This window comes from Mastomys coucha, unplaced genomic scaffold (genome assembly GCF_008632895.1).
Source record: "Mastomys coucha isolate ucsf_1 unplaced genomic scaffold, UCSF_Mcou_1 pScaffold5, whole genome shotgun sequence".
Classification (NCBI taxonomy): domain Eukaryota; kingdom Metazoa; phylum Chordata; class Mammalia; order Rodentia; family Muridae; genus Mastomys; species Mastomys coucha.
The window spans coordinates 55,691,937-55,715,428 of NW_022196911.1; the positions used below are offsets into that span (position 1 = coordinate 55,691,937).

Consider the following 23,492-nt stretch of genomic DNA (forward strand, 5'->3'; position numbering starts at 1 on the left):
CATTGCTGGTGGGATTGCAAGCTGGTACAACCACTCTGGAAATCAGTTTGGCGGTTCCTTAGAAAATTAGACATAGTACTACCAGAGGACCCAGCTATACCACTCTTGGGCATATACCCAGAAAATGCTCCAACATGTAATAAGGACACATGCTCCACTGTGTTCATGGCATTTTTTTTTTTTAATGATGAGCTGACCAAACTAGCTTAAAAACTCACTTGTAGGTCAGAGCTGACTTCTAGGCCCACAGTTGTTCACTCTCTGGCCTTGGGATAGCAGTGTTAGGAATTGGTTGTTGTATTTGCTATTAGCAGTCACGCATCCAGTGAGCTGACTTACCATATCTGTTCAGGAAGTGTTCTTGTAGGCCTGGGTCTGTCAGATTTGTGAGCACACAGGATGAGGAATGACATTGCATGGTCCCTTCACAGCCACTTCCATTGTGCCTACCCTCACTGTGGCAACCACTGGTCTATATTCTGGGGCAATTGCCAGACACCCCTCTGGGTCATCATGTGGCCTTCATCCCACCCAGAAATACTGAGGGATATAGGCTGGGTTCAGGAGAGGAATGGGATGTGATGTGCAAGATGCTGTAGATCACAGCTGGCGTTAGGAGGTTTGAGAGACAGTAAACAAGCAGTTATGACTCCAAGCCATGGTGGGTGTTCTGGAAAAGCCTTCCTGTGTACAGTTGTTCAAGAGAGGCAGGCAGAGGGCTACTACCTGCAGAAATGTTCCTGGGTGTGATTTCAAAGCTGCTTAGAGCTGGGTGTGGGTGGTGTGAAGCAAGGGCCCATGCTTATAGGGCCTATGGCTGCCTTACCCATGGCCTTGGCCATCAAAGTACCTCATGTGGGATGGTTGCTCAGCACAATTCCCAGTTACAGGGCCTCATCTCTCTGACTTTGCTGTCCCACAGTGCCACCGCATCCATCGGTCACTGGCCAGCCAGTTCAAGTACGCCTTGGTGTGGGTAAGTCTGGGCAGGAGCTGGGTGAGAGGCTAGACCCAACAGCCTCTGGGTTAGGCTCAGTACAGCATTTCCTGCAGCATCCCTACCCTTCTGCATGGGGACCCTTGTGTATGTCTGTCCTACCCCATGAATAACCAGACTTGGAAGTAGGTCTCTCCATCTTCAAGACTAAGTGGGATCCTTCCCTGTCTAGGCCCACAGAGTTTGTGCTGTAGGAGCCCCTACTTCCTCTGGCATTCACCCCTGCATCCCACTGTTCTGCAGCCTTGGCCATCTAGAGACTGACATGTCCCCTCTGCCTTCTTCCATCAGGGTACCAGCACCAAGTACAGCCCGCAGCGGGTAGGCCTGACTCACACTATGGAGCATGAGGATGTCATCCAAATTGTAAAGAAGTAGTCACACCACCTTCCTGCAGCTTGGCTCCTGGGGAGTTGGACCCCCCTGGGTCACACAAACAGGAAAAGTATAAACATTATACCCCAGGAAGGGACTCTTGAGTTGGCTGGTTCATGAGCTTCTTCAGTAAGCAGTGTTGGGATAGGCGAGGCTGGGGACCAGGGCTTTGCCGAGGACATTCCCTATAAAGCCTGTACCTGTGGTAGGCTTACTCAGCAGCCTACAGCCTGTGTCCATGCCCTGTGCCCCATCCGTGAACTCGAGGAGCTTAGTTACCCACATCTTCCCAGCCAGACCTAAGATGACCCCGGCTCAGGAAGGGTCCCTGAGGCTGAGACTCCTGACAGCAAGGATGAAGCCTCCCACAGGTCCTCCCAACACAGGGATGTCCCTCATGGAAGCCAGGGCCCGGCCAAAGTGTCCTAAAGTGCCTCCCCCTTGGGGCCCCTCCCAGAGCAGCCTCCTCCTGCCTGGGTGGGGCCTCTGAGTCTGGCTCCGTTTCCTTCTAAGTTCCTATGTCTGCCCTCCTTTCTGAAATAAAATTTAAAAAGAAAAAGGGAAGCCGTTCCTTCCAGACCTGGGGAACTTGTGTTTTTGTGCTTGGTCCAGTGGGAATGGGGAATGGGACAGCAGAGAACCTGGCAGGGAATAGAAAGTTGGCATAGCTTGGGCCTATGAGAGACTGGCCTGGGCCTGGGTAACCAGGAGAAGGCAGACTCCACCCAGCCCAGGGGGACTGCCCAGAGGCAGCAGGTTCCTCCTGCCCACCATGGCTTTTCTAGAGGCCAGGCTCAGCTGCCAGAGTAGATGGCATCCTTCGGAAGCCCTTGAGACTGTTGGACTAGCAAAAGGCTTCTCTGAGTGCAGGGCAGCTGACGTTCAGCCAGGCTGGAGGCTCCACTGGTGCTGGCTAGGTCCTGTGCTTCTCCGTAGACCGCATACGCGTGTTCTTGGCTGCCTGAGAGTTGCGGCTTTGGAGTGCATTACCCAATTTCTCTACAGTCACCAGGAAGGGAGAGAGCTCTAAGGCTGGAGCCAGACTGTACTTCAGCCTACTGCTCTCCAGGCTGTTCCTTGCTCCCATGTCAGCTGCTTGTGTTTTCCAGAGACAAAACAGGAATAATAGATGTCATTAAATATACATTGGGCCCCAGGCGGTCAGTGTGGCAGCCTGAGCCTCCTTTCCATCTCTGTGGAGGCAGACATAGGACCCCCAATAAACAGAATGCAGGTTGGGAGCCAGCCACAGGACCCAGGTAAGGGACCCTAGGTCCTTGGGGTTCTGCCACTGGCCCCTGACATTGCAGAGAGAAGAGAAGGGGCAGCAGTAGAGCTGAACCTTAGCCTTGCTTTACTGGGTACCCTTCTGAGCTTCCCTGTCTTCTGTGAGATGGGCAGAGTGCCGGTGTGACTCCTTGGCAACGGTGCTACACCAGGGGCAGGTAAAGATGTAGCTATTTGTGGGGTACACCAGGGCAGGGAAAGATGTAGCTATTTGTGGGGTACACCAGGGCAGGGAAAGATGTAGCTATTTGTTTCAGCTCCGTTCCCTAAGGGAAAGAATCCAGTACAGCAAGGGCTTTGCCTACCCAACTTCAGGGAAAACCTCAGTCTTAGGCTTTAGTTAGTGACCTCCCTGGGCAGCAACCTAGCCCAGGCCTGTTCAGTTCTTTCTGTGTGGCTGGGAAGGATGGAAGCTGGGTCAGGGACAGTTGTGACTGGATGCTGGCTCGACTCCTGGACTAGCTGTTTTTCAGGTGTTCCCATCTGTCCTGTCCTGGGCTGTGTGACTCTAGCAATTCTGGTCCTACAGTCTAAACCTGCATGTGAAAGGGGTGTCCACCTATGTCACTAAGGCACTTAACTACCCTGGTCCCTTTCTGTAACTATTATTCCAGCCATCCTTCAGCAGAAACCCCCAAGTTTCTCTCTCAAAATCCTAGGGACCCAAAGCCCAGATCAGAGTGAGCAGGGCTGCTTTTGTCTGGCCTCCCCTTGCTTCCAAAGATTTGCTTTTTTGCTGTGTTCCCAAGTGCCCTTCCTGTGTACCTCCACCAGAAAGTTAAATGCCCCAGGCTATCTTCCCTTTTGTCCACTTCCCTTTTTGTGACTCAGTTTCCCAGGTGCAGTTGCCTCACCCTTCAGTGTCTCCCACCTAATGGCTTCTGGTGCCTCATGATTGCAGCCATGCTTTCTTGGCCTTACCGGGCTCTGCAGCCCCCGTCCCCTCTCCAGTCTTTCCTCCCTTGCTGTTCTCAGGGAATTAATATCTCCTTTTGCAGGTAGGCAGTCTCACAAATAAGAAGAATTTGTAACAGACTCGGGAGAAAGGTGGGGGACAATTTGATTGGGGTCTGAGAGAAAAGCATCAGACTTCAGAGTAAGCAGCTGGGACCCTTAATCCCAGCACTTGGGAGGCAGAAGCAGGGGGATCTCTGTGGGCTCACAGCCAGCCTGGTCTACTGACAGAGTTCTAGGACAGCTTGGGCTACTCTGAGAAACCCTGTGTCAGAAAATCAAACAAACAGAGATGGGGTTGGAATAGATGGTCAAGCAGGCTTAGGAGTTTGGTGCCTAAACAGATAAAAGGAAAAGCTATACTTTTGTGTCTGTGTGCACACTGGTGTATTTGCATATGCTTGCATCCATGCATGTGGAGTGCAGAGGTGTTTTTGGTTGTCTTCGATCACTCTCCACCTTATTTTTTGAGACAGGGCCTTATACTGAACGTGGACCTTAAAGTTTTGTTTAGAACAGCTGGCCAGCAAGCTGCAGGAATAACCCACCTGTTTCTGCCCTCCCTACCCGACAACATGGATTACAGGCACGTGCCACTGTGCCCGGCTTCTATGTGGGTGTTGAGGGTTCCCAACTTAGTCTTATGCTTGTATAACAACCATTTTATCCACCAAGCCATGTCTCCAGCCCCAAAAGCTATGCTTTTAAAAAAAAGGGGGGGGGGGTTATTTTTAATTATCTGTGCATGAGTGAAGGTCCCCACAAAGGCCAAAGGTGTCACATTTCCCCTGGAGTTGGAGTTACAGTTGTGAACTGTTGTGTGGGGGTTGGGAACCTGGGTCCTGTGTAAGAGCAGTGAGTCATCTCACTAGCCCAAAATTGACTCTTTTAAGCAGGCAGGCTCAGAAGTAAGGACCTGGGGCCAGCAAGCTGTAAAAAGCCTGATGCCAAACCTGATAGTTTGCCTAGCCTCAGGTTCTAGACAGCGGAAGGAGAGAACCAGCTTCCATTGAAGTTGTCTTCTGACCTCCACGTGCATGTACACACAAGAAATAGAAGAATAAAATAAAGGTTTAGAACAATTCTGTAAACAATTCTATCACAGAAAGGGCTTCTGGAGTATGTATGCATTAAGAGATCATCATTTTTCTACTTTCTTAACATGTCTGTCAGGAAGATCAACTTTCCTAGTTTTCTTGACTAGTGATTGACAGGCTCTTAGATTAACTCTTTTAATATTTATTTAATGTATGTGAGTACACTGTTGCTCTCTTCAGACACACCCGAAGAGGGCATCAGATCCCATTACAGATGGTTGTAAGCCACCATGTGGTTGCTGGGAATTGAACTCAGGACCTTTGGAAGAACAATCAGTACTCTTAACCCCTGAGCCATCTCTCCAGCCCGTCTTAGATTAATTCTTAAGGGAGGGAATCAATAGTGTATTTTGTGGGCAGTTTAGACTGCTGTGGGTTTTTAAGGGGGGTTGTAGAGGGAAAAGGTCTCACGTAGGCCAGGATGTATTTACTGTGTAGCCAAGAATAACCATAAATGTCTGCTCTTCCTGCCACCATCTCCCTCTTATAGGTGAATACTGAGGTCTTGCTGCTATTTCCAGGTTCTTGGGTCCTAGAACAAGGAACTGGACAGGGCCATGAGGATAGTGGCAGTGTAAGTGGCTTTGTTCTTAAGTTCTCCTGGAAGCTGTGGAGACTCAGACAGGTCTTACTTTAGGGAATAACACAGAGTCCTTTTAGTATTTGTGGAATTGGCCTTTGGTTGCCTTAAGAAGCTGTCAGCAAACATCAGAAGATATTTATATCTTTGAAAATGAAATGTTTAAGTAAAATCCAACTGTCTACCATCATTGCCACAGCCACTGCAGCTTATAAGTATCCAAGATACCCACCCACTACAGAATCTGCCTGGGAAAGGAAGCTACCGGTGTAGGAATGTCTTCTTTTAGGTGAGGAACTCCCAATGTTATATCTTGTTGATGGGCTGTGTATACTGCGATTGTCAAGGCAGAGGCAAACAACAGCCCCTGTGGATAACTGGCATCCCCACTAATACTGGTTACTATATAAATTCACCCTAGGTCATAAATTAGGCAGAGAGTGGAGTCCCAATATTAGAAACAAAGTTAGCATTCTCTATATAGTCTGGCTGCTCTGGAGCTTGCTGAATAGACCAGGCTGACCTGGAACTCACTGAGATTCTTCTGCCTCTGGAATGCTGGACATAAAAGTGCAACATTGTTGCCGGGCGGTGGTGGCACACGCCTTTAATCCCAGTACTTGGGAGGCAGAGGCAGGCAGATTTCTGAGTTCAAAGCCACCTGGTCTACAGAGTGAGTTCCAGGACAGCCAGGGCTACACAGAGAAACCCTGTCTCAAAAAACAAAAAAAAACAAAAAACAAAAAAAAACGAAAACAAAACAAAACAAAAAAAATGGTGCAACATTGTAACCAGCCTATCAAAATTAACATCTGTAACTGTCATTTCACAAGTTGCCCCAGGTGCCTGATGGCCTTAGTTGCTTGAGTAGGGCTTTTAGTAGGAATAGTATATCAGTCTGTAAGGGCTCTCTGAGTTTGAGGCAAGCCTGGTCTACAGAGTGAGTTCCAGGACAGCCAGGGCTACACAAAGAACCCTGTCTCAAAAACAAACATAACAAAACAAAAAGGTAGGAAGAAAGGAAGGGAGGGAGGGAGGGAGGGAGGAAGGAAGGAAGGAAGGAAGGAAGCAGGCAAGGAAAAAACAAAAACAAAAAAAAAGAGAAAAGCAAGAAACACACACAAAAACACAAAATTAGAAACCATAATATATATAAGCAAAAGGCCAATAAGATTTTTTTAAAAAGCAAAAAGAGACAAAGCCTATCCAAAAATACTGTTCAGTTCATTTTGTTTTCCCATTTACTATTAGACAAGGGACCTACCCTTAGGTGTAGTTTATGTACCAGTGAGACTCCATTGAAGAAAACCAGTATTTCCTTTGCAAGTGGTTGTCAACCGCAAAAAGTTTCTTGGTTAGGGATGGAAGCTCATATGCACTTCTTTGGAAATGCTTGGAAAGCAGTGCTTGCTGCAGCACAGTCTCTGGAACTCAGTTCACGAATATATTACCCCACCCCCACCCCCATGTGTCTGGAGGCCACGGTTTCCTTGGTGTCCTCCATCTCCAATCTTAGAATCTTTGTTTCCTCTTCTGAGGAGTTACTTAATTGTTCCTTTTTGTCCTTTCTTAGCACTATTACTTTATTCCAAAGAAAACCCTAGTAGTCGAGTGAGAGCAAGAGCTCAAAGCATCCGCTTGTGAGGCCACTGCGGCAGTGCCTTTCCGCTTATCCCGAAGCCGCAGGAAAGGGGGCAGCCTAGGCAAACTTAATTCTGGGTTGTTTTGTTTTGTTGGTTTGTTTATTTGTTTTGTTTTTTTGAGACAGGTTCCTTCTATGTAGCTCTGACTAGCCTGGAATAAGCTCTACAGAACAGGTGGCCTCAAATTCACAGAGATTTGCTTGCCTCTACTTCCCAAGTGCTGAGTGCTGGAATTAAAAGCAAGTGCCACCATGTATGACCTTGTTTTTATTTGTTTGGCCTCGATCAAGATGGTTCTCTTTAGAAGCAAACTCATTCTGACCCTACAAAAGGTGAGCCATGTGGTGGTGGCTTGTCAGGCACACACACACACACACACACACACACACACACACACACACCCGCTTGCGCGCGCGCGCGCGCACACGCACACTCTCACACCTTTAATCCCAGCATTCAGGAAGTAGAGGCCAGCCTGGTCTACAGAGGTAGTGTCAGGACAGGAAGGGCTTGCAAAAACAAAAACAAACAAAAAGAAAAACGAAGAGAAGCCTCTGCAGTAAGGGAGGCATCCTTCATGGTCACATGCAGAGTCCTCAAAGAGGCCTGACTTAGGGTTCCATCGCTGTGAAGAGACACCATGATCAAGGCAACTCTTTTTTGGGTTTTTTTTTTGGGGGGGGGGTTGTTGTTGTTGTTTTCAAGACAGGATTTCTCTGTGTAGTCCTGGCTGGCCTCGAACTCAGAAATCCACCTGCCTCTGCCTCCCAAGTGCTGGGATTAAAGGAGTGTGCCACCACTGGCTGGCTAAGGCAACTCTTACAAAGGCTGTTTAATTGGAGTTGGCTTACAGGCTCAGAGGTTCAGTTCATTATCACCATGGCGGGAAGCATGGCAACATGCAGGAAGTAGACATGGCGCTGGAGGAGCCAAGAGGTCTACATCTTGATCTTAAGGCAACCGGGAGGAGACTCTGTCTTCCACAGGCAAACAGGAGGCTCTCAAAGCTCACTCCTACAGTGACACCCTTCTTCCAACAAGGCCACACCTCCTAATAGTGCTACTTCTCGTGGACCAAGCATAAACAAAACCACCACAAGGCCCTCCTACCAGAAACTCCTGTGCAGTCCACAGGAAACTCAAAAGCACTGCTTTGAATCCTGGACTCTGTGGGCTTATTCATACAGAGCCAGGTCTCACCCAGCCACACACGTTATCATCTAGGGAACCAAGCAGTGCCAGTGTATTATTGGGCTTTTTTTTTTTTTTTTTTTTACCTTGAAATAAGATCTCTTTCCTTAGCCGGGCAGTGGTGGCACTTGCCTTTAATCCCAGCACTTGGGAGGCAGAGGCAGGCGGATTTCTGAGTTCTAGGCCAGCCTGGTCTACAGAGTGAGTTCCAGAACAGCCAGGGCTACACAGAGAAACCCTGTCTCAGGAGAAAAATAAAATAAAAAATAAAAAAACCTCTTTCCTAAGAGGCTCTATGAAAAAAAACCTAAATATGAACAGCCCCAGTATTTCCCAATTTAAAAATGCAAAGTGGGGAGCTGCCCCTTGCTTCTCTCTTCTCTCCTTCCTTCCTTCCCCTTCCCCCTACCCCCAGGGAATGTTTTATTGTGAAAGATGGGTGCAAACACCTTGATTAATATTATGGACACCACCTCCACCACTATCCTGCTACCATCTTGACAGCTGCATACCACCACAGCCTATATGAATGCTATCATCCCACAATGTGACAGGAAACAGCACAGTGTCCCAGGGCCACCTCTAAGGCACTGTGACCAAGCATGAGCCCATCCTATCAGAGTGAGCGACTGGGTACATACACTCATGCGCGCACTCGCGCACACACACACATACACACACACACACACAGTGGTATGTGATAAGACACAGAAAAGGGGGCTAGAGAGATGACTGAGCAGTTTAGAACATTTAATGCTTCTTCTTGCCCCTCTCCCTGGCCCCAGACACCAAGACAGGGTTTCTCTGTGTAGCCCTGGCTGTCCTGGAACTCCCTCTGTAGACCAGGCTGGCCTTGAACTTGAGATCCGCCTGCTTCTGCCTCCAGAGTACTGGGATTAAAGGCATGCACCACCACTGCTCAGCTACTTGTTGCCTTTACTGAGGACTTTGGTTTGATTCCCAGCAACCCACAGGGTGGCTCACCACCACCTGTAACTCTTAATTTCCAAGGGATTTAATGCCTTCTTCTGGCCTCCCAGACATGTACATGGTAGGCTGACATACCTACAGACAAAACATTCAGGCATATAAACTGAATCTTTTAAAAAAAAAACAAAACAATAAGAAAGATGCTGAGGAATGGAGAGCAACAGGTTGGATCCAGGTGTGGCTCCTGCCACAGCCCCAGCCAGGGTCCAGTGAGCACCCACTGGTGTTTCCAGACCCTTGTGTCCTAGAATAAGAAATTGGACAGAGAGGGCCAACAAAATGGCTCAACAAGTTGAGATTCTTCCCACACAAGTCCAATGACATGGAATCCACATGAAGGAGAAAATCCACTCCCCAGTTACCCTCAACTTCCACACGTGTACTATGTCATGTGGGCACACACATGCACACAATCTTTTGGTTTTTTTTTTTTTTTCTTTTTGAGACAGAGTCTATTTGACCAGGGCTACATAGGGAAACTCTGTCTCTCAATAAAATTTTATGTTTATACGTCTATGTGTAAGCATGCATTGTAGGGGTGTCCACAGAGGCCAGAAGAGGAGATCAGGTTCCTTAGAGCTGGAGTTACAAGTAGCTGTGAGCTGCCAACTTATGTACAGAGAACTTGAGTACTCTGAAGAGTTGAGCCACCTCTTTTAGCGTGGCTTCTTTAATATGCTGGTTTTTCTCTCTACTCTGCTGCCACATCTCACTATGCACCATCCCTGATTCTATGCATTGGTGAAGTCACAGCTCAGGACTTTCTGCACACTGACTGTCATTAGGAACTAGGCTGCCCCCAGGCCACAGATCTTACTCTTCCAACCGTAAACAATGTAACAGTTTTATGTATTTTATATATATGAGTGTTTTGTCTGCATGCACATCTGTATACCAGAAGGGCATTGGATCCCATGGGACTTGAGTTATAGATGCTGTGAGCTGCCATGTAGGTTCTGGGCTTTTATAACTCAGGACCTCTGGAAAAACAGCCAGTGCTCTTAACTGCTAAGCCATCCCTCTAGCCCCAACAGAAATTTTAATTTGTATTTTATTTTATGTGTGGGTGTTTTGTCTGCATGTATATATGTGTATCACATGAGTGCTTAGTGCCCACTGAGGTCAGACGAGTGGCTGAATTCCCCTGAAATTGCAGTTATGCATGGTTGTGATCAGCCTTGTTGGTGCTGAACCAAGCCTGGGGTCTTCTGCAGGAGCAACAAATGTTCTTAATTTTTGAACCATCTCTCCAGCCACCTAACAGTAGAATTTTTAAAAAGAATTAAATTTTGGGCCAGGCATGCTAGCCCACCCCTTTAATCTCAGCATTCATGAGGCAGAGGTAGATAAATCTCTGTGTTTGAAGCTAACCTGTCCTACATAGAGAGACCCAGCCTCAAAAATACATACATACATACATAATAAGCTACTTTTAAAAACTAGGCCTGGAAATGTAACTCAGTTGGAAATGAAGGCTAGAGGATCAGAAGTTCAAGGCCACATAGGAGACTTGAAGCCTAGCCTAGAAAGTTTTTCTTAAAGGTAAGTAAATATTTAATCCCAGCACTCAAAAGGCAGAGGCAGAAAAATCTCAGTGAGTTCAAGACTAGCCTGGTCTACATAGAGAGTTTCAGAATAGTCAGAGCTACATAGAGAGACTCTGTCTCAAAAAATAAAAAGGTAAATAAACAAGGTCAGTACATCTGTGAACTAGCCATGAGGAAAGTTATGAGGAAGAAGCAGCTCTCCTGTTGTGAGCCTCCACAGAGGCTGGCTCTCCATGCCCTCCTCCCTTTCATATGGTGCTTTCAGTCTTAGGGGTGTTGTGATGCCTCCTCTTCATGGCATTTTCACTTCTAACAAGGTCAATTGTGATAGTGCACATTTCTAAAAATTAGTTATCAGGGAAATAGGGTTCAAAACTGGTGGTGGTGTGGGGGTCCATTCTCACACCACCCAAGCCTGTTAAGCCTGACTAGCTACCCATTACTCACCCTCCTCTTCCCCCTCCTCTCTCCTCTTCCCCCTCCTCTTCCTTCTTCTCCTTGTCCTTCTTCTCCCCCTCCTCCTCCTCTTCCTCCCTCTCTCACTTGTCCTTCTCCTCTTCTTCCTCTTCCTCCTTCCCCTCCTTGAGTGTGAATTGCTGTGGATTAGATCCAGAGCCAGAACGAGCCTCCTGGCCCCACACCCGAAATAGTATGGGTCTGCAAGTGGTAAGGAACCACTAGGAGGCCCCTCCTGCCTCCTAAACTGCCCACCCATTCCATTAGGTCTTCCTTCTTTCTAGGGACATAACCTGTCCCTCTCATTCTACAGAAAGGAAGCCACAGCACAGAGAGAGCAAAAGGCCTTCCTGGAGCTACATAGTCGATCAATGGCAGGACTGGAGAACTAGGTCAAGCTCCATTTTTGTTCCTTAGTGCCCCATCCCTCTCCATAACCTGCAGAGACATTCAGCGTGCAAGGCTTTAGGAGGCAGGAGCTGGGCCCTCCCTAATGTATTATTCAGCTCCCTGGAGTTGGCCAGCTCCTGTTACACTGGCCACAGCCCTAGGCACCCACCTCTTACTTCTAGTTTCCCCTTCAAAGTGATGTGGTGGGTCGTGATCATTCTATCCTGGCTTCAGAAGACCTGACTCCACCTAGGGTAGTAGATGATGTCCCCCTCTGGAGATTAATGTCCTGCTCTGTAATACTGAGCCAGCTGAGATGCAGGAGGGCTTGGCCAGAGTCAGCAAGTTGTTGCCATGGTGACTTTAAAGCCAGGCTGCTGCCCCAGCACAGGCCTCTCAGTCTACCCTCACTAGAAAAGAACACCCAGGCACTTTCCACCACCTCTCAAAGGTGAAACCCAAGGCTGGTCTAGAGGATGAATTATGGATCCTCCCTCTCCATGCCACCCGGACAGTCCCAGCGGCTCAGACACTGAGGAGAGACTGTAGGTCCAGCCACAAGCAAGAAGACCTAGCTGGTCTCCAAGCAGTATCGCTAAGTCCCCGAACTTGTGACACCTGCCCCAGGCATCATCAGACACAGAGGCCACCATGGCGAAAGAGGAAGATGAGGAGAAGAAAGCAAAGAAAGGGAAGAAGGGTAAGAAGGCCCCGGAGCCTGAGAAACCCAAACGGAGCCTCAAGGGCACATCTCGGCTCTTCATGGGCTTCCGAGACCGCACGCCCAAGATCTCCAAGAAAGGTCAGTTCCGGAGTGCATCAGCCTTCTTCTGGGGCCTCCACACTGGCCCCCAGAAGACCAAACGCAAGAAGAAGGCCCGTACTGTTCTCAAGTCCACATCCAAACTCATGACGCAGATGCGTGTGGGCAAAAAGAAGCGGGCAATGAAGGGAAAGAAGCCCTCGTTCATGGTGATCCGCTTCCCTGGACGGCGCGGCTATGGCCGCTTGAGGCCTCGTGCCCAGTCTCTTAGCAAGGCGTCCACAGCTATTAACTGGCTGACCAAGAAGTTCCTCCTCAAGAAGGCCGAGGAGTCAGGCAGTGAGCAGGCCACACTGGACGCCTGGCTCCAGCGCTCCAGCTCCCGAGTGGGCTCCCGTAAGCTGCCCTTCCCGTCGGGTGCTGAGATCCTGCGGCATGGAGGCCGGCTCCGCAGGTTCCCCCGCAGCCACAGCATCTACTCCTCCGGAGAGCCCGTGGGCTTCCTGCCCTTTGAGGACGAGGCCCCATTTCGGCATGCAGGCTCCCGCAAGTCATTGTACGGGCTCGAGGGCTTCCAGGACCTGGGTGAATATTATGACTACCACCGGGAAGGCGACGACTACTATGACCAGCAGTCGCTATACCACTATGAGGAACAGGAGCCTTACTTGGCTGGATTCGGTGGGTATAGCCCAGCCTGGCCACCCTATGACGACTACGGGTACCCATCTGGAGACCCATACAACTACTACCACTCTGACTACTATGGTGACACCCTCTACCCTGGCTATGGCTATGGCTATGGCTACGGCTATGATGATTTTGAGCCCCCGTATGCACCCCCATCAGGGTATTCATCGCCTTACAGCTACCATGACAGCTTTGCAAATGAGGCCTACCCATACAGCTACTACCTGGATCCCTATGCAACTCACCACATGCCCTATCCACCCTATGACTTTCCATATGACACTCCTTATGACATACCCTACTTTGATCCCTATGCGGTTCCCTATGCTGAAGGCATCTACGGCGGTGGGCCCGAGGCCATCTATCCCCCGGGGATGCCCTATGTCTATCCAGAAGAGCCAGCTTTTATGTACCCATGGGTGCCACCACCCATAATGTCGCCCCACAACCCATATGCCCACCCCATGGACGACATTGCAGAATTGGAGGAGCCTGAAGACATAGGTGGAGAACGTCAGAGCACCTCCTTCCGCCTGCCCAGTGCCGCCTTCTTCGAGCAACAAGGTATGGACAAACCAGCCAGATCCAAACTGTCCCTCATCCGGAAGTTCCGCCTCTTCCCAAGGCCTCAGGTGAAGCTATTTGGGAAAGAGAAACTAGAGGTGCCCCTGCCACCCTCCCTCGACATCCCTCTGCCTTTAGGGGATGCAGAGGGAGAGGAAGACGAGGAGGAAATGCCCCCAGTGCCCACGATGCCTTACACCCATCCTTACTGGAGCTTCCTCACGCCACGCCAGCGAAACCTACAGCGGGCCCTGTCAGCCTTTGGTGCCCGCCAAGGCCTAGGCTTTGGCCCTGAGTTTGCCCACCCAACACCACGCCCAGCTACCTCGCTGGCACGGTTCCTCAAAAAGACACTGTCAGAAAAGAAGCCCATTCCACGGCTCAGGGGCAGCCAGAAGGCCCGAGGGGGGCGGCCTCCAGTGAGGGAGGCAGCCTACAAACGCTTTGGCTACAAGCTGGCAGGCATGGACCCTGATCGGCCCAACACACCCATTGTGCTGAGACGCAGTCAGCCACAAGCTCGCAACAACAACAACTCCCACAGGCCACCCTCACCCAGGCCTGCACCAAGGACCCTCACACACTGGAGTGCTCTCATCTCTCCTCCAATGCCTGGGCCACCTCCTAGCTCCGCCTCTCCATTGGCTCCACCCTTCTCTCCAACCCTTTCCCGGCCTCCAAGGCTAGCTTCCCCCTACAGCTCACCTTATGGCTCCCTCCGCCAGCATCCACCACCCTGGGCTGCCCCAGCTCATGTGCCCTTTCCACCCCAGGCAAATTGGTGGGGCTTTGCTGAACCCCCTGGAACAAGCCCAGAGGTTGCCTCTGACCTTCTGGCCTTTCCTGTACCCCGGCCCTCGTTCAGGGCTTCCGGCAGGCGGAGGGCAGCTTATGGTTTCCCCAGACCTTCCCTGATAGGATCAAGAAGAAGGCCCCATCTGCCCTCACCGCAGCCCTCTCTGAGGAGCCTGCCAGGCCAGGGCTACCACTCACCCCTGGGACCTTTGTCTCCTCAGTTGTCCCTCCGAAGGGGCCCCTTCCAGCCACCCTTCCCACCCCCTCCTCGCAGACCTCAATCACTTCGAGAGACCTTCTCTCTACATCGAGCCTCTGGGCGCCTGGGCCCACCCCGCTCACCAGTGCTAGGTTCTCCCCGACCACCCTCACCACCCCCACTCCTGAAACACAGTCCCCGGCACCGGTCCCTCAACCTGCCTTCACGCCTTCCACGGACCTGGCGGCGCCTCAGCGAGCCTCCTACGCGGGCTGTGAAGCCATGGGTACATCGGGCGTACCACCCGCCACCCAGTGCCGGGCCCTGGGGGGCAACCACGGAGGCTTTGGAGCACCAAGAGAACCAGCGTGAAGCAGAGGACTCAGAGACACCGTGGACAGTTCCCCCACTGGCCCCCAGCTGGGATGTGGATATGCCTCCTATGCAGCGCCCACCTTCTCCATGGCCAGAAGGTATAGGCAGCCTTAGAGGTTTCTCCAGGCCCCCTCCTGTGCCTGAAAACCCATTGCTTGAGCACACAAGTCCTCCATGTGAACCACAGGCCGAGGACCAAGCCTCCAATTTAACTGGTATCTTCCTGGGTCAACACCACGACCCAGGACCTGGACATCTCACCAAGTCAGCCAACCCAAGCTTGGAGAAGCCTGAAGAAGCAATCATTCCAGGGGACCCTCAGCCACCGGCTGAGCCTGAGACCCTGACCACAACACCTCCCAACAAAAATGCTGTCTCTGAGAGGAAGGCTTTACGACTCAGCGCCTCATACCCACTGGTCACATGTAAGCAGGAAAGGGCCACATGGCCACAATGGCACCGCTGGAAGACAGTATCTAGAACCCCAGCTCCCTTGGCCCCCTCCAGAGCCCCAGAGCCCTTGCTCAAGGCTGGTGAGCAGCCCCGGGCTGAACCTGGGCGGTTTGCAGTTGTCGTGCCTCAGGTACGTGGGCTAAGCTCCTTCCAGCGCAAAGGGCCCGCTCCTGTGCAGCCTCCAGAGCATCCGGACCAAGACCCAGAGCATGGCCCAACAGCCCAAGCCTGTAGTTTACGGTGGCCCCACCTCTGGTCACCAGCAGATGCTCACTGTCCCTGGCCACGAATACGTACCCACTCCACTCAATCCCACCTCCAGGGCCATGGAGGTGACTGCCAGTCCCACAAGGGCCTCTGGAAAAAGACTCGCCCCCAAAGCTGGCAGAACAAGGTAGGAAGGCACAAGACAGAGGGTGGGATTGGGAGTTCTCGCCTAGGAACCAGAACAGGAGGCGGCCTGAGGATTCACACATATCCCTGGCAAGTAGTAGTCTATGTGGACCTCTTTCTCCCTTCTGAAGGTGGAGAGAACTGCCTAGACCCTGCAGGGCATCTGGGGCTTGAACAAAGGAGTGCCCAGCATAGACAGGCCCTGGAGGAAAGGACTAGACATGATGGTAGAGGCCCTGGTTCCTACTTTCTGACCTCATCGCTGCAGAGTAGGGAAACTGAGACTCTGAAGCCAGAAGCCTGTGGAGTCTAGGCAGGCAGCCTGCCTTAGGGAGGTCTAGACTCGCTGCCATGTACGTAGCAGAAGGTGAGCTGATTGCTGGGTGGCCCTTGGAGGAGGTGGATGATCACCCTAGCCTCCCTGGGGACACCCAGAATGGGTGGGGCAAGCAATAATAGGCGGTACTTCTCCACCTCTGCAGACAGTGCCCCACAGAGCAGGCAGCAAAGCTGGCCTGGCAATGGCAACTGGGGCAGCCTGGCTGCTAGGGGGACCCTGGCCCCGACGACGGGTGCCCCGCGCTGTGTGGGCTGCAGCATTGCGGGAGCGGGGCACAGGGTGCCCAGGGGTGAGGGGCAAGGATGCCTGGGCCCTCCTCACTCTGGAATACGTGAGTGGCTGAATTATTCAGGGTCTGTGGCCGCTGGCAAGCACGTGAGCTGATGGGTGGGCTGGAGGCCAGGGCCGGAAGGGTTGATACTTGCTGTGCCCTACTTAACGGCGTCGTGAAGGCGTGCAACACGCAGGCCCTCCTGTATCCTCTTTCCTAGGGAGGGTGCACTGGGGCGGGAAAGGCCAGGGCTGCACACGAGTGTGCTCCCAGTTACCCAGAGTCTTGCAGGTCCATGTGCCTGAGTGAATACCATGGGCAAGCAAAGAAAGCAGGTGTGTGCCAAGTCTGAGCAGACACAGCATTCACGAAGGTGTGTGCCATCAGCTACCCTTTGAATGTGCACACACGTGTGTACACGTAATAGGCACTGGTCAGCCCCAAGCTGACACCAGGACTTCCACTCTCAAGATCCTTAAGGTGGGAGGACCCTAACTGCGGCCCGCTGGTACACTCCAAGTGGATGTTGAGAGGACCTGTTTAAATATATGCCTTCAATCAAGCACACGGGCCTGCACATAGCCACAGCATAGGAAAGCATACGGATCTATATGGGAGCTGTGAGGACGGTAGCCGCTCCACTAGGCCCATATGCAGTATCCACATACATTTTCCTGAGTATCTTGTCCCATCCTGGGACAGCCCCCACCTTTGTGCCTTGTGCACCATGACACAAGTGTCCATCAAGCTGTCACACAAGCCACCACGTGGGGTCTGTGGGGGTCAGGGTAGGGACACTGAGAGGACAGAGGTAGGAAGGGGACAGACTCTTGCCCTTGTTTGCATGTGTGCTGATGAACGTATCTGTGTGCGCACACTCTCTGAGCAGGACACTTGTGGCTCATAAGCATGCGCAAGCCCAGGATGCTTTACACACAGACTCAGGAGAACTCCAAGGCAAGGAAGCTGATAGACCGTCAATATCTAACCTTGACATTCCTCTCTGACAATGGGAGCAGGTGCCTGGTATGTCCAAGCCAGGCTCCACCCAGGCCTCCAGCTTGTCCCCCACCCGTCTCTCACAGATGCACTCCATACGCAACCTGCCTTCTGTGCGGTCCCGTGAGCAGCACAGGGAAGATGGAGTGGAGGACATGACCCAGCTGGAGTAAGTGGATGGGGGAAGGGAGGAGGCCTAGTAGGATTCCTGTACTTTCAGCCTTAGTGCTCTGGAAATCGCCAGAGCCTCAGTGTCCCCACTTGCAAATGGGGTGTCATCAAGTGTCACAAGCCAAAAGTGTGCAACCCAAAGCTTTATGAGGTAGACAGTCCCTCGGTTCAGATCCCAGCCATAGCATGTACTAACTAGGCAGCCGTGACATCATTGCTCTGCTTTGTGCCTCAGTTTCTCATCTATGAGGTTTGGGCAGTACTGGCAGGTGTCTGACATCTCTGAAGCTCTCCAACCATAAATTATTCAGCCTTATGTCTTCTGCCCCAGTGTCCACCAAGGTCCCACAAAATGAATGTGATGTTTGCCACCCCATTGGACAGACGAAGAAACTGAGGCACAAGATGAAAGAACTAACTAACTTAGTCAAGTCTCATAGATGGTCAGTGGCAGAGATGAGCTTGATCCCAGACACACCTGGCCAAGACACCATGCCAAATGGGGTGGAGCCTGTGCCAGGACTGGGACCCTCATAGCATCTCTCTGTCCTTCCAGAGACCTCCAAGAGACTACTGTGCTATCCAACCTAAAGACCAGATTTGAACGGAACCTCATCTATGTAAGTCTGGAGCTTGCCAGAGCAAGGACCTGCTTGGATTCTAGACTAGGGGTGGTCAGAAAAATGGAGGAACCTGTGACCCCCGAGCTACAGGAGAGAGGGTTTGAGGCCTGGAGCCATGTCCAATAGGCATATGCACCTGTAGGGTTTTAAGATGACTTATCCATTTTTATTTCATGTATATAAGTGTTTTTCCTGTATGTAGGTTTGTATGAAAGGGTCAGATCTTCTGGAGCCAGAGTTACAGGTGGTTATGAGCTGCCATGTGGGAATTGAACCCAGGCCCTCTAGAAGAGCAGTCAGTGCTCTTGAACACTGAGCAATCTCTCCTGCTCCCACCTGTAGGGCTTTAAATGACTTTGGGGCACATGGGATCCCTGCTTCCCTGTTCTAACAACCAACAGTAGTGGTTGACCTTGGTAGGGGGCAGAAGTGCCTGCAGCCTGGGCCTGGCCATAAATCAATGAGGTGGTCAGGAGATTACCTGCCATCTTGGCCTGATTAAGATTTTGGGGCTTAGTTCACTCCACATTTACAACTTCTGCCTATGCATAATCTGGGATGGATGAGGCTAGGCAGCCAGGTGTATGTCTCATTGGTAAGGGACTCCTTGCTCAAAAGCATAAAGAGGGGGCCAAAGGTGGCCACGATAACCTTGTTGCTTAGGCCACTGTCTATTGGCAGACCTATATCGGCAGTATTCTGGTGTCGGTGAATCCATATCGAATGTTTGCGATCTACGGGCCCGAGCAGGTGCAGCAATACAGTGGGCGTGCCCTAGGAGAAAATCCCCCGTGAGTACCTATGGGATGTTGTCCTGGGGTGTTCCAGGTCCACTTCTGAGCTTGGGGAGCCCCTGGATGCCTTTAAGCCATCAGTCGAGGTGAGTGAGAGTAAGAACCCACGACTCGGCGAGATCTCTCCCCAGGCATGGCACAGTCCCATTCTAGAGGCCACTGTAGCTCTGACTGGGGGTGAGGATGGGCAGCACTGGCTGCTAGCTGAATAGAGATATGCTTTTCCTCAACTCCTGGCAGTCTTGGAACAGTGGGAACTAACTGTCAGAGACAGTGACATCTAATGTCGTGTCTCACCAGGCACCTCTTTGCAATTGCTAATCTCGCCTTCGCCAAAATGCTTGATGCCAAACAGAACCAGTGTGTCATCATCAGGTAAGTCAGGCTGTGCTCGGGTGGGGGACAGATAGGGGCATCTTGGGCAGTAGGTTTGCATCCAGACATCTAGATAGTAAAATGCGAGTCTACTATGAACCCGGGAAGAATAGTGGGTGCCTCTGGGCCTCTCCACGGCTCCTGGGTGGGAGTGTGAATGGAGAGGCAGAGGAGAGCTGATGCTCTGGAGCTCTGTTCCGCCAGCGGGGAGAGTGGTTCTGGAAAGACTGAGGCTACGAAGCTGATTCTGCGCTGCCTGGCTGCCATGAACCAGAGACGGGACGTTATGCAGCAGGTGAGACCTACCATCCAGCCATCATGTGGTTGCCCTGTCTGCTTAGGATCCCTAGCCCAGCACCCATGGCGAGCAAGCCTTCGATAGATCAGGATCTTGTATGTGCACTTGAATGAAGGAGACTGAATTCCAGATAGACCAGCAGGGATGGCTCAATGCAGGGCTTCTCCATCTCCCAATTTTCCCAGAGAAGCTCCTGGGGATAGACAGGGAAGCCATTTTTACTTTCTATCATCTCCGGCCTGATCTCCAGAGTCTCATGCCCAGATGCTGAACCAAGATGTTCAAGTGTAGCCATAGCATGAGGCAGAGCCAGCAACAGACTTAGGCTCATAGACCAAACATGAGAACATTGAACCCTGCAATCTGACACTGCTCCTAGAAACTCATTCCCTCACTGAAGGGTTACTGGGGCCTGAAGCAAAGGACAGAATATCTCAGGACAGAATATTTATAACTTTGTGGGAGTTACATTCAAGGGCAGGAGATGGAGAAGAAGTCAATCTAAGTAACTTAAGTAGATTGTGTATGCTAGAAAGAGTAGTATTAATATAAGTTGAGGAGAAAAACAAAGGGGCAAGGAGAAAGAGCTGGGAGCCTTATTATAAGCACAAGGCAGCGATGAGGCCCTCAGCAAGGTAGAAGAAGACTGAGGTGGCCGAGGAAAGATATGGTGCAAAGGCGCACACAGTTGTCAGCTTCCCTCAGGACCAAGAATGGCAATGTGGAGTCTAGATCAGAGAAGCCAGGGCTCAAATGCCGGGGACCGGGATGTTGGTATGCAAGGATGCATTCAGGGGCAGCGTAAAGGCAGCCAGGGCCTTGACTGAAGGATCCAGACACAGTGTGACCACAGACAGAATGGATGACAAGAAACTCCTGAGAAAAAATGTGCCCATCAGGTGTCCACTTCAGAGGTGATTGGAATCCAGGGCACAGGGGAGGATAAGGCTCAGTGTCCAGAACCACGGGCTCTCAAAGCTGCCAGCCCTAGGCCCATGAGAGTTGGCAAGTGGCTATAATGCTGATAATCCAGTGGCCATCTTGGCAGGGCCTCTTGGTGGTTGACCCAGGCCCTCTCTGCTCTGGGCTGTTTTCAGTTTCTTCTGCATGCCTGGGAGAGCCCATAAAGGAGGCAGGGAGAGAGGTGGATTCCATGAGTTCTTTCTTGGGCCAGGTGTCTCCCACCCGCCTCCACAGAGCCTCACGGACTCCCTGGGAAATTGCATCTGTGAGCACTTACAGTTTGGGAAACTGGTGTCTGGGAAGAAAAATGACCTGCCCAGTGCCTCCGGATGAGGTGATAGGGCAGAAATTTATACTCTATGGTAACAGGCGTAGAAAAGACAAGTGAGGGTATATGACATCTTAGGTCTAAAAGTTTCTGGACCAGGCACACAGTATGGGGACACTGGACAGGTCAGATCTAGGGTCAGTTTCAGGCATGGCTGGATCTAGGGTCATAACCAATAGACAGGTTTTGTTCCACCCCCATACAGTCCAGTCAGCAAAATTGTGTTTGTGGTACCTTCTTAATTTCAGAAAAGTTCAACTTGTGGAATGATTTGGGTCATGTTATCCCCACTGGACTCAACCACATAAATGGGCCCTTCTCCTTCCCACAATGTTTATAGACCGTAGCCCATGAGACACTCCCTCACCAGTTTTCTGTCCTGTCCTATGCTGGGTACCAAGAGCAGAGAAGAGGCCACACACCCTCTGGAACCTTCCAGGTTCTCCAGATTAAAGGACAGTATAGAACAACGGACTACTGAATTTGACTATGAGCAACTGCAGGCAGCCCCACCCTCTTCTGCCCTTTACCGGGAGCGCTGCAGGTACCCGGCTGAGTGTGGATACAAGCAGAAAGGCACTGCCACCACTCCGAGGTTACAGGTGTCATGTCTGTGGGAACTGGAACCCCAAACTAATTCTACAAAAAATTCCTAAAGACACAACTTAACCATAGGCAACTTATACATAGGCAGTGCCCTATGCATACTAAGAATATGTTCACCAGTCATTGCTCGGGACCCACTTTCTTTTTTTTAAAGATTTATTTATTTATTTTATGTATATGAGTACACTGTAGCTGTACAGATGGTTGTGAGCCATCATGTGGTTGCTGGGAATTAAATCGGCCCCTCTTGCTCCCGTCCTGCTTGCTTTGGCCCAAAGATTTTTATTATTATACCTAAGTGCACTGTACCTGTCTTCAGACGTACCAGAAGAGGGCATCAGATCTCATTAGGGATGGTTGTGAGCCACCATGTGGTTTCTGGGATTTGAACTCAGGACTTTCGGAAGAGTAGTCAATGCTCTTAACCACTGAGCCATCTCTTCAGCCCAGGACCCACTCTTCTGGATTTGCATGCTCTGGGTATCCCACAACAACTCTCTACATCCCAGCAATGATGTCAGCACCTATGTCTAGGATACTTATACGAACAAAAGTTAGGGTGTGGTGGCACAGACTTACTGTCCCAGAGACTAGAGAGGCTGAGATAGGAGGGTCATGAACCCAAGGCTTGCCTGGGTTATACTGTGAGATATTCTGAAAAATAAATGAAAGTCTGGGGATGGGATGTGGCTCAGAGGCAGAGCATTTCCCTAGCATGTGTGAAGTCTTGAGGTCTATACCTAGCACTGGGAAGCAGAGCAATTGGCGAGGCAAAATGGCGGACACACAGAAGGTGCTTATAGCTGGGTACCACAGGTAGCTATGGTCACCCTCAGTGGTTCTGCTCCTGAGATGCTAAACTCCTTGTTTTCACCCACTTAGAGAATTTTTGAGGGTTTGCTATGAATCCATTAGTCCTGTGCAGAGACTGGGACTCAAGTGTGCTCATCCACAGAGCTGGTTTCCTATAGGGACACAGACAATACCTAGGGAAATGTACTTGCTCAGGCACCAAGTGCCTTGAGGAACAGAAGCCTGCAGAAGCTTTCTGAAAGAGGAGAGAGAAGCATGCAGGTGCTCTGGGTACAAGGATCAGCAGGTGCAGATGTCCTGAGGCAGGGATGGGTGTAGATGGAGGCAGACTGGTGAAGCAGGAGGGCCACATTGAAGAAGAGGAGGCAAGAAGCATGGAGACAAGGCCTGGATCGGAGGATAGAGCAGGACTGTGGTTAGCCCTGATAAGGTAAGTACCAGAGGGATGGGATGGGTTCCTTAGAACATGTGGATGAGTGTGCTGAGCCTAACAGGAGACACAAAAGCAAGGAAATGTGAGAGAGGGATCTGGGAGATGGATGGCAGGAATCAGTTATAGGGCTAAAAGAATAGTGTTTGCCTAGGCCTAAGCATGTGCCACTCGTTGAGGCCATATTTCAATCCCTTGACCTTGGGTCTTAGAGGTTCACAGGACTTGTAACAGGGACCTAAAAGATTCTACCAGTTTCTCCACGGTCCAAGGCTCCTGGCTTCTGGAGGGAGAGGTGTCTGGTCTTGTTAATGAACTACTTTTGTTGTCTCTTGTTCCCGCTCCGGCTTCACTGACATCTCTGAAGATAAAGGTATGCTGGTGTGTGTGTATGAGCCACAGGCGGGACCGGTCATGGGGAGGGAGCGCAGGGCTTAGAGCTAAGCATGTGGGGCTGTGAGGAACAGAGAGGAGAGAGAGTCTGGGGTTCTATAAGGAATCTACTTCAGGTCACCCCTCCAAAGGGAGGGTTCCCTGGGAAGGCTTCTGTTAGGGTATCTAGAGTCATGCCTGGAACCCAGTGCCCATCTCTCTCATAACCTCTTCTTCCTGGTCTAGATCCTGGAGGCAACGCCTCTCCTGGAGGCCTTCGGTAATGCCAAAACCGTCAGGAATGACAACTCCAGCCGCTTTGGGAAGTTTGTGGAAGTTTTTCTAGAAGGGTGAGTGGGGCTGTGGCAGA

General features: G+C 51.0%; 2 protein-coding genes across 3 annotated transcripts in view; both read left to right on the plus strand.

Annotated features, from left to right (window-relative positions):
- The window catches only part of Drg2 (developmentally regulated GTP binding protein 2), a 16,382-nt gene extending 14,431 nt beyond the window's left edge, over positions 1 to 1,951 (plus strand). Inside the window, exons 12-13 of the mRNA XM_031353078.1 lie at positions 923 to 976; positions 1,289 to 1,951. Of these exons, the coding sequence (XP_031208938.1) occupies positions 923 to 976; positions 1,289 to 1,375 (141 nt within the window). The 3' untranslated portion in view covers positions 1,376 to 1,951. The remainder of the gene's footprint in view (positions 1 to 922; positions 977 to 1,288) is intronic.
- Positions 1,952 to 12,059: 10,108 nt separating this feature from the next.
- The window catches only part of Myo15a (myosin XVA), a 59,731-nt gene continuing 48,298 nt past the window's right edge, over positions 12,060 to 23,492 (plus strand). For both annotated transcript variants that reach the window (XM_031353237.1, XM_031353238.1), the window contains exons 1-8: positions 12,060 to 15,740; positions 17,436 to 17,518; positions 18,077 to 18,140; positions 18,825 to 18,934; positions 19,238 to 19,312; positions 19,517 to 19,607; positions 23,118 to 23,123; positions 23,369 to 23,472. In XM_031353237.1, coding sequence (XP_031209097.1) covers positions 12,159 to 15,740; positions 17,436 to 17,518; positions 18,077 to 18,140; positions 18,825 to 18,934; positions 19,238 to 19,312; positions 19,517 to 19,607; positions 23,118 to 23,123; positions 23,369 to 23,472 — 4,115 coding nt within the window. In that variant the 5' untranslated portion in view covers positions 12,060 to 12,158. The remainder of the gene's footprint in view (positions 15,741 to 17,435; positions 17,519 to 18,076; positions 18,141 to 18,824; positions 18,935 to 19,237; positions 19,313 to 19,516; positions 19,608 to 23,117; positions 23,124 to 23,368; positions 23,473 to 23,492) is intronic.